Source organism: Coregonus clupeaformis, chromosome 15, assembly GCF_020615455.1.
Source record: "Coregonus clupeaformis isolate EN_2021a chromosome 15, ASM2061545v1, whole genome shotgun sequence".
Taxonomy (NCBI): domain Eukaryota; kingdom Metazoa; phylum Chordata; class Actinopteri; order Salmoniformes; family Salmonidae; genus Coregonus; species Coregonus clupeaformis.
In genome coordinates this window covers 18,720,715-18,734,393 of record NC_059206.1, presented here as the reverse complement: position 1 = coordinate 18,734,393, position 13,679 = coordinate 18,720,715, and the positions used below count along the sequence as shown (strand labels likewise).

The window sequence follows — 13,679 nt, the reverse complement described above, 5'->3', positions numbered from 1 at the left end:
GTCCCCAGCAGAAGATGCACCTGTGTAATGATCATGCTGTTTAATCAGCTTCTTAATATGGATTATCTTGGCAAAGGAGAAAAGCTCACTGACAGGGATGTAAACAAATTTGTGCACAAAATGAGATAAATCATATTTTTGTGCGTATTAAACATTTCTTGGTAGATTTATTTTAGCTCATGAAACATTGGACCAACATTTTACATGTTGCGTTTATATTTTTGTTCAGTATATAAAACACGTACTTACCATGACTGAGATATGTGGTTTTCCCACCTAGCCATCTTAAGATGAATGCACTAACTGTAAATCAGTCTGGATAAGAGCGTATGCTAAATGACATATGTAAATGTTATATTTAGCCTGCATGTAAAATAATGGCATTTTGAAAATGCACAAATGTGTTTTAGTGAAGTTATGCTTGAATATAAGAAAACACTAGATGCATAAGTTACCAGAAAGCAGGAGAGGGTAACAGATGTCATATTTAATGTCACAAATATATCAGTTGTCATACAATACTTTAAGCAAAGCAAAACCTAATTAAGAGTGAAAACAAAATATGTAATTAACCATCTAAAATGTTGGATTCATGTTCTTAAAAAAAGAAAAAAAAGATTACAGCTCTTTATTCTACTTAACTTATATCTAATTTCCCTCACAAAAATAATGAATGCTTGTTTTTTTAATAATGTAAAGAACACTATCCACATTTCTACACACAATCCAAAACATATGGTACAGAAAATCAACGTAATTAGACATAATCAACATAATTATGTCTTGAAAGGCATGGTGGGGTGGGGATTTCCAATTCTTTCCAATTCTTCATCTGTGGCAGATAGTTAGGTAGTCTCTTCCTCACTCCCGATGGACCAGGACAAACAGACCCAGCAGGAAGAGAACAGCATACTGGGAAGGCAAAGAAGAACAGAATAATAGTATCTCTGATCCGGGGATCTAAAAACAACAGCTTTCCGTTTGCCAGTTCCCCTCCCACTGTTTAGATCCCAAAATATGACCCAGCAACTGGACTGGTTACTGCTCAGGCTCTCTAACCTTCAGGCTACCTGCATACCGCCCCTAATACCGCCCCTAGGACCATACGTCGGGACTACCGGCCGTGGTGACTCCTTGCTGTCCCCAGTCCGCCTGGCCTTGCTGCTATTCCAGTTTCAACTGTTCTGCCTGCGGTTATGGAACCCCTACCTGTCCCAGACCTGCTGTTTTCAACTCTTAATGATCGGCTATGAAAAGCCAACTGAGATTTATTCCTGATTATTATTTGACCATGCTTGTCACTTATGAACATTTTTGAACATCTTGGCATGGTTCTGTTATAATCTTCACCCGGCACAGCCAGAAGAGGACTGGCCACCCCTCATAGCCTGGTTCCTCTCTAGGTTTCTTCCTAGGTTTTCGCCTTTCTAGGGAGTTTTTCCTAGCCACCGTGCTTCTACACCTGCATTACTAGCTGTTTGGGGTTTTAGGCTGGGTTTCTGTACAGCACTTCGAGATATTAGCTGATGTAAGAAGGGCTATATAAAATAAAATTGATTGATAAAATTGATTAATAAGGCTGAATTTAGTCAACAATTCATAAAACATAGTGATTTTGCTTCTAGTGATGACGATGTAAAATATCTTACCTTGAATTTGGGGTAGTCGTTCATCAGAATGGTAACGATTCCGATGTATGGCACAAACCTGGAGACAAAATTAACATTCAACATCAGATTACATGTTTATGACAATGTCATGATGCTGTTATTATGTACAGTTCAAGTAAATTGTTACCTAACATTACATCTTCAATAGTTAAATACAGTGGTGGAAAAAGTACTCAACTGTCATACTTGAGTAAAAGTAAAGATACCTTAATAGAAAATGACTTAAGTAAAAGTCACCCAGTAAAATACTACTTGAGTAAAAGTCTAAAAGTATTTGGTTTTAAATATATTTAAGTATCAAAAGTAAATGGAATTGCTAAAATATCCTTAAGTATCAAAAGTCAAAGTATAAATCATTTCAAATTCCTTATATTAAGCAATCCAGACGGCACAATTTTCTATATATTATTTATTTACGGATAGCCAGGGGCACACTCCAACACTCAGACATAATTTACAAACGAAGCATTTGTGATTAGAGTGTGCCAGATCAGAGGCAGTAGGGATGACTTGCGTGAATTTGACAATTTTCCTGTCCAAATGTAACGAGTACTTTTGGGTGTCAGGGAAAATGTATGGAGTAAAAAGTACATTATTTTCTTTAGGAATGTAGTAAGTAAAAGTTAGCAAAAATATAAATAGTAAAGTACAGATACAACAACAACAAAAATGACTTAAGTAGTACTTTCAAGTATGTTTACTTAAGTACTTTACACAACTGGTTAAATACTTGAGCAGAGGTTAAAGCAAAAAAACGAATCCCATGACTGAAACTTGTCTGGGGCCAAGTTAACCTGCCCTTTCATGTAAGAAAGTCACGACCATCATGCTTTTAAGGAAAGAGGATCATTTTGTACATGTATTAGGCCTAAACTGCGAGTTTGACAAATTCCAGTCCCCTTCCTTAGGGGGTCCGGGGTCCTCCCTGGGATAATTTGTAAGTAGAAGACTGAGAAGCTCAGTTCTTGTGACTTTTTAAAGGGACATTCTACTTTAAAATGAATGAAAATAAAATTATGCTGAAACCATTTCAAATTAAATTTCCACCTCCAGAAATTTGCACAATAAAATATTGGTAAAATCATATTGGACCATGTATATAGCCTATGCATGGTCTATATTATCAGATGTGCTATAACCATTATCTCCTGTAGCCCAACTAATGCAGGATAGGGGTTATAAAATGTACATAGGCTGAAGCATTGAGTTTGTCCATCTGCATTTACCTCATTGGACACAACATCCTGATTGTTATTATTATTAATGATTATACTTTCATTATAAATATATATATATAAATTAATTATTATTCACTCAAAAAATTTGATATTTTTAGTTTCTATTACAAAGTATGTCATTGTCCCTTTTAGAGCTCTGTTGCATAGTGATTCAGAGTCTTTTCGGTGAGCCAGAACGTTTGGCTCCTTTCACCTAAAAGAGCTGCTCATTTGGCTCCCAAACAGCTCTTCATCATTAGTGCTTAGAAATTGACATAAAACCATGAAAAAATGGTCAAGCCTTAATTTAAAGCCTAAAATGTTGCCTACCATTATGTCAGATAGTGAAATTTGAGTTCAAATACATTTTTACCTGACCAAATTATTAGATGGCCTGCAAAAAAAAAGCCTAAATGTAACGCACTGAATAACTGAGCGTAGAGCAGAATGAGGCTCTCTCCTCACTGTATTGTTCCTGCACTGAGGAATTACCATCTTCAGAGAATATTTTTATCATTTATCTGCAGATAGTCGATGTCTGCTTAAAAAGCAACAGCATGCACATCAGGGAGCCAAATAAATGAAAAAAAAGAGCCAAAAATAACAAAAAACAGCCACTCAAAAAAAGCTGTTCATTCGCAAACTACCCATCACTACTTTGCGCAGACACGCCTAAACCATGCTTTAAACTACTGTTGTAACTGCATTTGTAAAATGATGCCACTAATTGAAGGAGTAGAGAAATAAAGGTGGTAGCAATGGAAAATTGGGAAGCTCCTCTTTAAAAAAAAAACCTGCTTTCAAAATACATTTGACAAAACTGCTCTCGCAACTTGACTGCACCTCTAGTGTAGGGATGTGACAAATTGAACATTTTTCTTAAAGTTTAAACTCCCATTTTCCTCTGAACATCCGAGTGTCAGCAACAGTATGTCAGTTCAGTACACACAGCGTAACAGATAAAATAACATATTTGAGAATACATTTTTTGGGAAAATACAACTTCGTATTACATCTCCAAATCAGCCCTCCCATCTCCCAAGATTTTTATTGCGGATCTACACTGATCTCAAGTCCGTCGCAGTGACGGAGAACTTTAACCCCTGCTTGAGCCCTTCCACTACTACAGGCTAGATGAGTGCAGACTCAAGTTCAGTTTCATTTTGCACTAAATAATATCTCAAGGGAAATGGTATCATATAGGTCCAGTGAAGTATTAGACTGAAGTCATACAGCAGACTAAGCCTAGTATCATTTTGGTGGAATGAGATAAATGCTCACCCTCTGGCTCTTCCCACCACATCTTTCTTCTCCAGCCAGTGCTGTCCCGGCTTGTACAGCCCTCTGTCATCTACAGAGTTGTTGTCACCTTTGGTCAGGAACTTGATTTCACCATTTTCCCTGGAGATAAACAACATTTAGTAAATAAACAAGAACATTTAGATTTAGTTTGGAAGTCATACATGGATTTCTTGGCCCCAGAGTAGCTTATGAAATTGCTCTGACAATATCACATTTATTCAGATGTATTAAAAAACATACACGAGGTAAGAAATAATATTGAATATTTAAAGCCTAGTTTGAGTGTTATGTAGCAATACAAACTTTTTGGGGGGAAGTAGGCCTTCTCAAACTTGTAACCAACATTGAGAACCATCCCGAGAGAGAACTAGCGCGTTTCAATAACTACAGAAACATCATAGACCAACTTTTCATGAATCTTTAGTACTCTGTGTACTATGGGGATCTCTCTGCCCTCTATCCTGAAGACCACGATCTCTCCGACTCTGATGGGGTCCTCGACCCGGTTTGTCAGGAACAGAAGGTCTCCTCGATGGAAAGCAGGCTCCATACTCCCACTGAAACCAAGGACATGTTACAGTCAAGGATAGACAGGTTACTGAAAATTAGCAGATGCGCTTCAGACAATCAGTAGGTTTGTGGGTGCTACACATTGGTGGTGAAAGTGGTGAATTTCCCCTTACTATGTAAAGCGCTTTGAGTGTCTGGAAAAGCACTCCATCTATATAAGCTATAGACAACACCAATGCTTTACCTGAGGACAACAACAATAGGGCTCTCGCTGCCTGTCACAACCATCAGTCCTTTCCAGATCATCAGGGCTGAGGACACTATCATACCAAAATTCAGCACCTGGTAGTAGAGCTGAAAACAAATAAGACAGGTTGTCAGGTTGAGACAAAGATGAGCTAGTGTTTGATTATAATAACTAGATCTACCAACAGCTGGTCCTGGGGACTCACAGGGTGTGCAGGCTTTTGTCCTAGCCTATGTTTGTCCCAGCCCAGTACTAATATACATGTTTCAGCTAATAAAGGGCTTGATGATCAGTAGAATCTAGTAGAAGCTAGTAACTTAGGCTGGAATAAAAGTCTGCACACTTTGTGGGTCCTCAGTACCAGGTTTGAAGAACACTGACGTAACACCATATTTAGACAGAGAGGAAACTGTACTGGCTAAAGCTACATTGATTTAGCAAGGTTGCTAGCTAGCTAGTTATTTTGACAACCCAGTTTATCATCCATGTTCAATAGGCGATGTAACGTATTTAGCTAGCAGGGTAATTCTATTTGTACATAAGACCACACGGACAGCTGGGTAGCTAGCTAGCACTTTACATTTTAAGCAACGTGTTACTAACCAGCCGACTAATGTTGCTAGCATAACTAGATAGCTAGCTAACGAGCCTTGGAAGAATCCGTCACATTCACACAACATCAAAAACAATGTTATCGTACATACCTGGCGCTTATTCATCCGCCGCACATCGTCAAGGAAATCTAAAGACAACATCGTCCCGGTATTGAGTTTATAAAATCACCTAAATTAAATCAATACCAATGATCGATACATAAAAAGCGAACATATGGATGCACGTCCGAGAAACTTGCATCCAAATCTTCCGGGTACACTCAGCCGGAAGTCCCGCCCACATTCAAAATATTTTGTTGAGGTGTCGCTTCTCAATTCGGGGGCTGGCAGACAGAAGGTTTGGATATACAAATGTTAAGAGCTTTTATTCAGTTATGCAATGAATGTATGACAACTCTAAAAGCATAAAAAACAATGAGGTCTGAAATATAACAAAACAAGAAGGAACTATTTACAGGCTGGCACACGTTATTATAACATTCACCAGAGCGACAATCACCAGGAACAAACCTTGTTAGGAACCAGGAAGCCTGTTCACCTTACAGAAATATATAATACTGTAATGCCAGTTTTAAAGTCATATGTGCTTACATTTTACATATGTGTGGTACCAGGAATCAAATCCAGTACCCTGGTGTTACAAGTGCCATCCTCTACCAACTGTGATACAAAACCATATGACTGTACTATCTTTGATATGTGTACTGTAGCGAATTCGGGGGGTAGCAACCAATGGTGTATATAAACACTGGATTGCGGATTGCTATGTATTGGCCAATGAGAGGCTTTGAAGCCACCAGTTGGACATATTGTAAGAGACAATTAAATCCACCAGCACAGAGAGAAAACTCTTTGCTAGTGACCTAAAGAGAGAAACCCCTTCTCTAGTGACCTACAGAGAGAAAACCCTTCTCCAGTGACCTACAGAGAGAAAACGCTTTTCCAGTGACCTGCTGACACTGACAGGTCCCATCATCCCTCACTGACTGAGCAGGGTTTCTGTCACAGGGCAAAGGGAGTGAGGCAGGGCAGTAGAGGAAGGCCAAGGGTAGGAGGAACAGCCAGAAACATTGCACCGCTCATAGCTATACTGAACAAAAATATAAACGCAACATGTGAAATTTCAACGATTTTACTGAGTTACAGTTCATATAAGGAAATCAGTCAATTGAAATAAATTCATTAGGCAAAAATCTATGGATTTCACATGACTGGGCATAGGCCCACCCACTGAGAAGCCAGGCCCAGACAATCAGAATGAGTTTTTCCCCATAAGAGGGCTTTATTACAGACATAAATATTCCTCAGTTTCATCAGCTGTCTGCGTGGTTGGTCTCAGACGATCCCGCAGGTGAAGAAGCCAGATGTGGAGGTCCTGGGCTGGCATGGTTACACGTGGTCTGTCAAATTCTCTAAAACAACGTTGGCGGCAGCATATGAGAAATTAACATTCAATTCTCTGGCAAAAGCTCTGGTGGACATTCCTGCAGTCAGCATACCAATTGCATGCTCCCTCAAAATTGAGACATCTGTGGCATTGTGTTGTGTGACAAAACTGCACATTTTGGCCTTTTATTGTCCCCAGCACAAGGTGCACCTGTGTAATGATCATGCTGTTTAATCAGCTTCTTGATATGCCACACCTGTCAGGTGGATGGATGATCTTGGCTAAGGAGAAATGCTCACTAACAGGGATGTAAACTAATTTGTGCAAAACATTTTGGGGATATTTTATTTCATCTCATAAAACATGGGACCAACACTTTACATTTTGCCATCACTCTCTCTGCCACCAGGATGGGGGCATCTCTCCCCACAGGGGAACAGAACAGGGCACTCAGCTTCTCTACAGAGAGAACACACAGGGGGTTAATGACGGGGGAACAGAACAGGGCACACGGCTTCTCTACAGAGAGAACACACAGGGGGTTAATGATGGGGGAACAGAACAGGGCACACGGCTTCTCTACAGAGAACACACAAGGGGATGATAGCCTAGTGCAGTGGTCACCAACCGGTCGATCGCGATCGAAAGGTCGATCTCCAAGGGATTCCTAGTCGATCACCAAACATTTCTGTAAAAAACCCAACGATAAAGCCTTGCATTCCAATGTTTTTTATTTGTTTGGCGCTGTTGGCGGTAGGTGCACTTGATTCAGCAGCACTAGCTCCGGGAAGGCAAAGTGTTCCCATTTTGAACCATTTCATGTGTCTGAAGGTAGAACCTTCAGGTAGAGCAGATCAACTGCTGGCCAATCAGATAGCTCAGATCACCGTATCTGCAGTTTCCTCGCCATAGACTGTAAAAAGAAGCATCAAACACACAGGAAAGTTGATAATGTAAGATTTCAAAACTTTTAAAACCTGGAGTACATCTCCATCTAGTTGTCGCATTGTGGATAACTGTAGCATTTTAGCTAAGCCTAACCTAACCCTTTTCCTAACCTTAACCCTACGTTAATTATCCTAACCTGCTGCATTAATTATCCTAACCTGCTACGTTAATTACCCTAACCTGCTACGTTAATTCTCCTAACCTGCTGCGTTAATTCTCCTTACCTGCTGCGTTAATTCTAATAACCTGCTGCATTAATTCGAATAACCTGCTGCGTTAATTATCTTAACCTGCTGCATTAATTCTCCTAACCTGCTGCGTTAAGTCTCCTAACCTGCTGCATTAATTCTCTGAAGGGTTGCTAGTTCGAATTCCGGGTCTGACGGGAAAGAATCTGGCGGGAAGTGAGCCCGGCAACCGGAGGGATGCTGGTATTGAATTCTACATGCCATTGTCTTCTGTTGTGCCCTTGAGCAAGGCACCCCCCCTCTGGTCATCATGTTGACCAGAGCCTGTACAGGTGGCTTGTGTTGTGTCAATTCCGAGAATTAACTATAGGGTTTGTTCTCTTTATTTGCAGTGAACTGTGTGGCTGTGGGAGTTACTCACGTTTCAGCTGACTTATTGTAAATCACAATGCATTGTATCACTAAACAAACCCAGGCACATTAGGCTAATTGTTACTGTCACTGAGCAAATAGTTTTTGTCATGTGTTCAGTCCAATTTCCGAGGGGAAGTACATTTTAATGAAAAGATGAGTCACATTCAATTGTCAGAACTGCCTGATTTCTTTTCATGTTAATGTCAATTAATATGATTCATGTATATTTTAAGCCTCTGTCAATGTTTGACCAATACTGCAACTGTGTAGCCTATCATTAATGTAAGTTACATGACAACAAGCACAGATCTACTGTCTTGTACAACATAATAAAAACACTAATACAATTCCAGCTAGTATCGGGGGGGGTGATAAGGATTTCTTTAGGAGGTGAAACTGACCCTATTAATTATTGTTTAAGCATTGATGGTTTTAGCTTTGACATGTTTTGTTTCTCCAATGTGTTTGGCTCGCCCAGGGAGAGAGCGCCAGGCAGAGAGTGAGTCCTGGCTCAAGATCTTCACAGAACACTCACTTGTTCCCACTGTGGATGAGAAGAATAGAGGTACGTGCTGATAAGGGAAGGTGTGCTGTTGAAATGCCCACACTGTGGTGGTGTCAGTGTGAACTGGTGAGTGGGTATGATGAAACACACACACATACACACAAATACACACACCACACACACACACACACACACACGCACACACGCACACACACCACCGGTCCTGCCTTCACAATTGCAGATAAACACCTTTAGAATACAGCATACCAAGTTCTGTTCTCCTCAGAGAGAGTGAGAGAGAGAGAGGGAGAGAGAGAGAGAGAGAGAGAGAGAGAGAAGCTCAGCCGAAGCTCAGTAGACCAGCCTCAATCTTTCTGATTCAATATGTCTCACCAGCTCTGAGAAATAGCTGTATGCCACAGGAGGTTGGTGGTACCTTAATTGGGGAGGACGGGCTTGTGGTAATGGCTGGAGCGGAATCAGTGGAATGGTTTCAAATACATCAAAAACATGGTTTGATGCCATTCCATTTGCGCTGTTCCAGACATTATTATGAGCCGTCATCCCCTCAACCGCCTCCACTGATGTATGCACATGTTCTATTATCAACTCTTATCAAAATAGCCCAGTAACGTTTTTTGTTAACACATCATCAACAAGGCGTTATGGTAATAATGTACATTACTTTAGGCCTATATTACATTACACATCTGAAAACACATAATTAATCAATGAGTCCTTTAATAATTAGGAATTTATTCAAAAATGTTAGTGGATACTTGAAATGTCACATATCATTTTGTGAGTCACTTGCTATTGTAATTTTCCTAAATGCTTTGCCCTTTTGGTACCTCACTGGCATTCAACTGTTTTGAACTTGGTGAACTTGTTTTTGAAGAGGATAATGTTGTTGTCATGCTTCCTCTCCGGCATATTAACTAGCAACTGAACCATTGAAAGTTTGGAGCTTTGTTGTGAAACTAGAGGCCATACTTAGCCAAGAGATCCAGAGGACAGCTCTATACACTTCTCTCTTTGTGAATGTGCAGTTTTTGTGGCAAGAGTTGTTTTCTATTGTTGTTCCATCTTCATCTTCCGGCCTTCCACCATGTTGTTTCTGGGTATTTCCACACAGCAACAAGATACAACATAGCTCTTTTATCTGAAGATATTTCCCATAGCATAACACTGAAAAAATCCAAGCTGATTTGGCTCATCTGAAATCCCCCCAGTTGTTGCTACCTCATAGAAAGACTGAATCAGAATACCTAAAACTGTTATGTGCATCCACTACAGCAAAAGTGTTAAATGCTGGAATTTCAGTACAATCTCCATTATGTTCCTTTGCATAACTCACATGTACTCAAATAGGGGGTGCTTATATTTGTCCTGTCTTGAGTTAGCAACCTTTTGGTTACTGTCCCAACACTCTAACCGCTAGGTTACCTGCCGCCCTAAGGCTATGTCACTGTAGGCTATATCACATGTTCACACAAGGCCAGTCTTTTATACAGTATATACAATATACATGAACATGCATATATGATTCTTATGACAATGCCTTTTTGTCATTCCGTTTCATATAATTTCCACAGATCGTCATGAATACATCGTCATGAAGACGTCATGAATACATCGATACCAACCACCAACGTATGACTACTGTAGGCTATGAGATATGAGCAGAAATTGTAGTGTGGTGGATATTATTTTCTGAGGAGAATATGATGACCAAAATAATATTCAATAGTTCAAAGTATCCCGGCCTACATTATCATCTAATTAGTCCATATTTATGTGTCTCCAGCCACATTTAGCCTTTACGCTCTCATGCGAGTGGAACAGCGTGGAAGCAGAGAGATCTATATCAGAATGTCATTGTTTCCCAAGCACAAGGCATTCTGGGTTTTGGTAGATTACCTCGGCCTTGACAGCCTCCACAGTGACGGCGGGGACAAAATGGCCGCCTGCGACTTTTGGTGGATTCGAGATAAAATATGTTCCAAATGCCATCACTGCACAGTGACATTTAGCAGCCTGTGATGCTTTTCAAATAAGTATTCTTAAATTGTCGGGAAATTACAATCTTTCTCAGCCAATTATAAATTAACATCACACACAACAATGTGAGTTTAATAACCGATGGTGTAGCCTAAGCTAATGCCTCTAAAATGTCAGAATTGCTAACTGGTTGTAGTTATACACATGCCGCGTTCAACTAGTTAACAAGTGGGAAACTTCAGAGTTTCCTAGTTCCGACTAGTACATGAACGTGGCATATCTATGAAGGATTTATCCTCGGAGATCACACTCAGTCCTCTTTTTTCATTTGATCAAATGAGATCTCAATGACAATGGACCACCATTGTGTCTCTAATCAGCTGTTTACTTTGTAGTCCTTCTGAATGAGACTGCTACAGGAATTCATGTAAATGTAATGTATGCTTACCTTGTGTGGCCTGACATTACCTTATTATAGCTTATTATTTTGCATGACTCTTCTGGTCCATTCACCCTCATGGTTTATTCTGAAAATAACATCATAACATAATTATTCTAATTGCTGAATTAAAATTAGCTCCATATAAATTATTAACATGCTACAATTAATGTAGCCTATTATATCACATTTAACAATTGCCTGAATGGATCAAACGTAATTGACAGATTTTTCCTTTCTTTCACTCTCCATACTGCTGATTGTGTCAATTAGTATCCATTAGTCCACAGAGCCCTGGGTCACTGTGCAGTGTGAGGTCCTGATATTAACTTGAATTTCTGTTTTATTAACTGAGGGGGCAATTAGTTACAGTTGAAGTCGGAAGTTTACATACACTGAGGTTGGAGTCATTAAAACTCGTTTTTCGACCACTCCACAAATTTCTTGTTAACAAACTATAGTTTTGGCAAGTCAGTTAGGACATCTACTTTGTGCATGACACAAGTAATTTTTCCAACAATTGTTTACAGACTGATGATTTCACTTATAATTCACTGTATCACAATTCCAGTGGGTCAGAAGTTTACATACACTAAGTTGACTGTGCCTTTAAACAGCTTAGAAAATTCCAGAAAATGATGTCATGGCTTTAGAAGCTTCTGCTAGGCTAATTGACATGATTTGAGTCAATTAGTACCTGTGGATGTATTTCAAGGCCTACCTTCAAACTCAGTGCCTCTTTGCTTGACATCATGGGAAAATCAAAAGAAATCAGCCAAGACCTCAGACATTTTTTTGTAGACCTCCACAAGTCTTGTTCATCCTTGGGAGCAATTTCCAAACACCTGAAGGCACCACGTTCATCTGTACAAACAATAGTACGCAAGTATAAACACCATGAGACCACGCAGCCGTCATACCGCTCATGAAGGAGACGCGTTCTGTCTCCTAGAGAACGTACTTTGGTGCGAAAAGTGCAAATCAATCCCAGAACAACAGCAGAGGACCTTGTGAAGATGCTGGAGGAAACAGGTACAAAAGTATCTATATCCACAGTAAAACGAGTCCTATATCGACATAACCTGAAAGGCCGCTCAGCATGAAGCCACTGCTCCTAAACCGCCATGGGGACAAAGATCATACTTTTTGGAGAAATGTCCTCTGATCTGATGAAACAAAAATAGAACTGTTTGGCCATAATGAGCATCGTTATATTTGGAGGAAAAAGGGGCAGGCTTGCAAGCAGAAGAACACCATCCCAACCGTGTGGGTGCTTTGCTGCTGGAGGGACTGGTGCACTTCACAAAATAGATGGTATCATGAGGAAGGAAAATGATATGGATATATTGAAGCAACATCTCAAGACATCAGTCAGGAAGTCAAAGCTTGGTCGCAAATGGGTCTTCCAAATGGACAACGACCCAAAGCATACTTCCATAGTTGAGGCAAAATGGCTTAAGGACAACAAAGTCAAGGTATTGGAGTGGCCATCACAAATCCCTGACCTCAATCCCATAGAAAATGGAGGCCTACAAACCTTACTCAGTTACACCAGCTCTGTCAGGAGGAATGGGCCAAAATTCACCCAACTTATTGTGGGAAGCTTGTGGAAGGCTACCCGTAACGTTTGACCCAAGTTAAACAATTTAAAGGCAATGCTACCAAATACTAATTGAGTGTATGTAAACTTCTGACCCACTGGGAATGTGATGAAATAAATAAAAGCTGAAATAAATAATTCTCTCTACTATTATTCTGACATTTCACATTCTTAAAATAAAATGGTGATCCTAACTGACCTAAGACAGGACATTTTTACTAGGATTAAATGTCAGGAATTGTTTAAATGTATTTGGCTAAGGTGTATGTACACTTCCGACTTCAACTGTATATGTACTACATGTGACATTTCTATAATTAATGACTCTCAATATCCACAGTTGCTGTGCCTTCCCCTGAATCACAATCGAAAGATTAGTTTAATTGACTAGAATCGATGCTTGTTAGCTCTCCCCATCAGACACACTCAGTGCAATATGAGGAGCTATTTTAATGTATAATGTTTTTATTCAACAATTTCCTGCTGGAATCTGCTTGGATTAAGGAATGCCTCATTTTGAGTTCCTCTGAGTGGGTCCTGATAGAGAAATGTGATTTAGTTGGCGTCAGTGTTTTAAACAAGGTTGTACGTTTGAGGGGGATATGTAATAGGGTATGTGAGCACTAAGCATACTGTG

General features: G+C 39.8%; 1 protein-coding gene across 1 annotated transcript; it reads right to left on the bottom strand.

Moving 5' to 3' along the window:
- Positions 1-467: 467 nt before the first annotated feature.
- On the bottom strand, positions 468-5,837 carry sec11a (SEC11 homolog A, signal peptidase complex subunit). The gene is made up of 6 exons (XM_041895183.2): positions 5,651-5,837; positions 4,944-5,053; positions 4,597-4,746; positions 4,169-4,288; positions 1,650-1,707; positions 468-912 (listed from the first exon to the last, which is right to left on the bottom strand). Exons 1-6 carry the CDS (start codon positions 5,699-5,701, stop codon positions 862-864), a joined length of 540 nt encoding a protein of 179 aa, XP_041751117.1. The 5' UTR covers positions 5,702-5,837; the 3' UTR covers positions 468-861.
- Between the last annotated feature and the right edge of the window lie 7,842 nt (positions 5,838-13,679).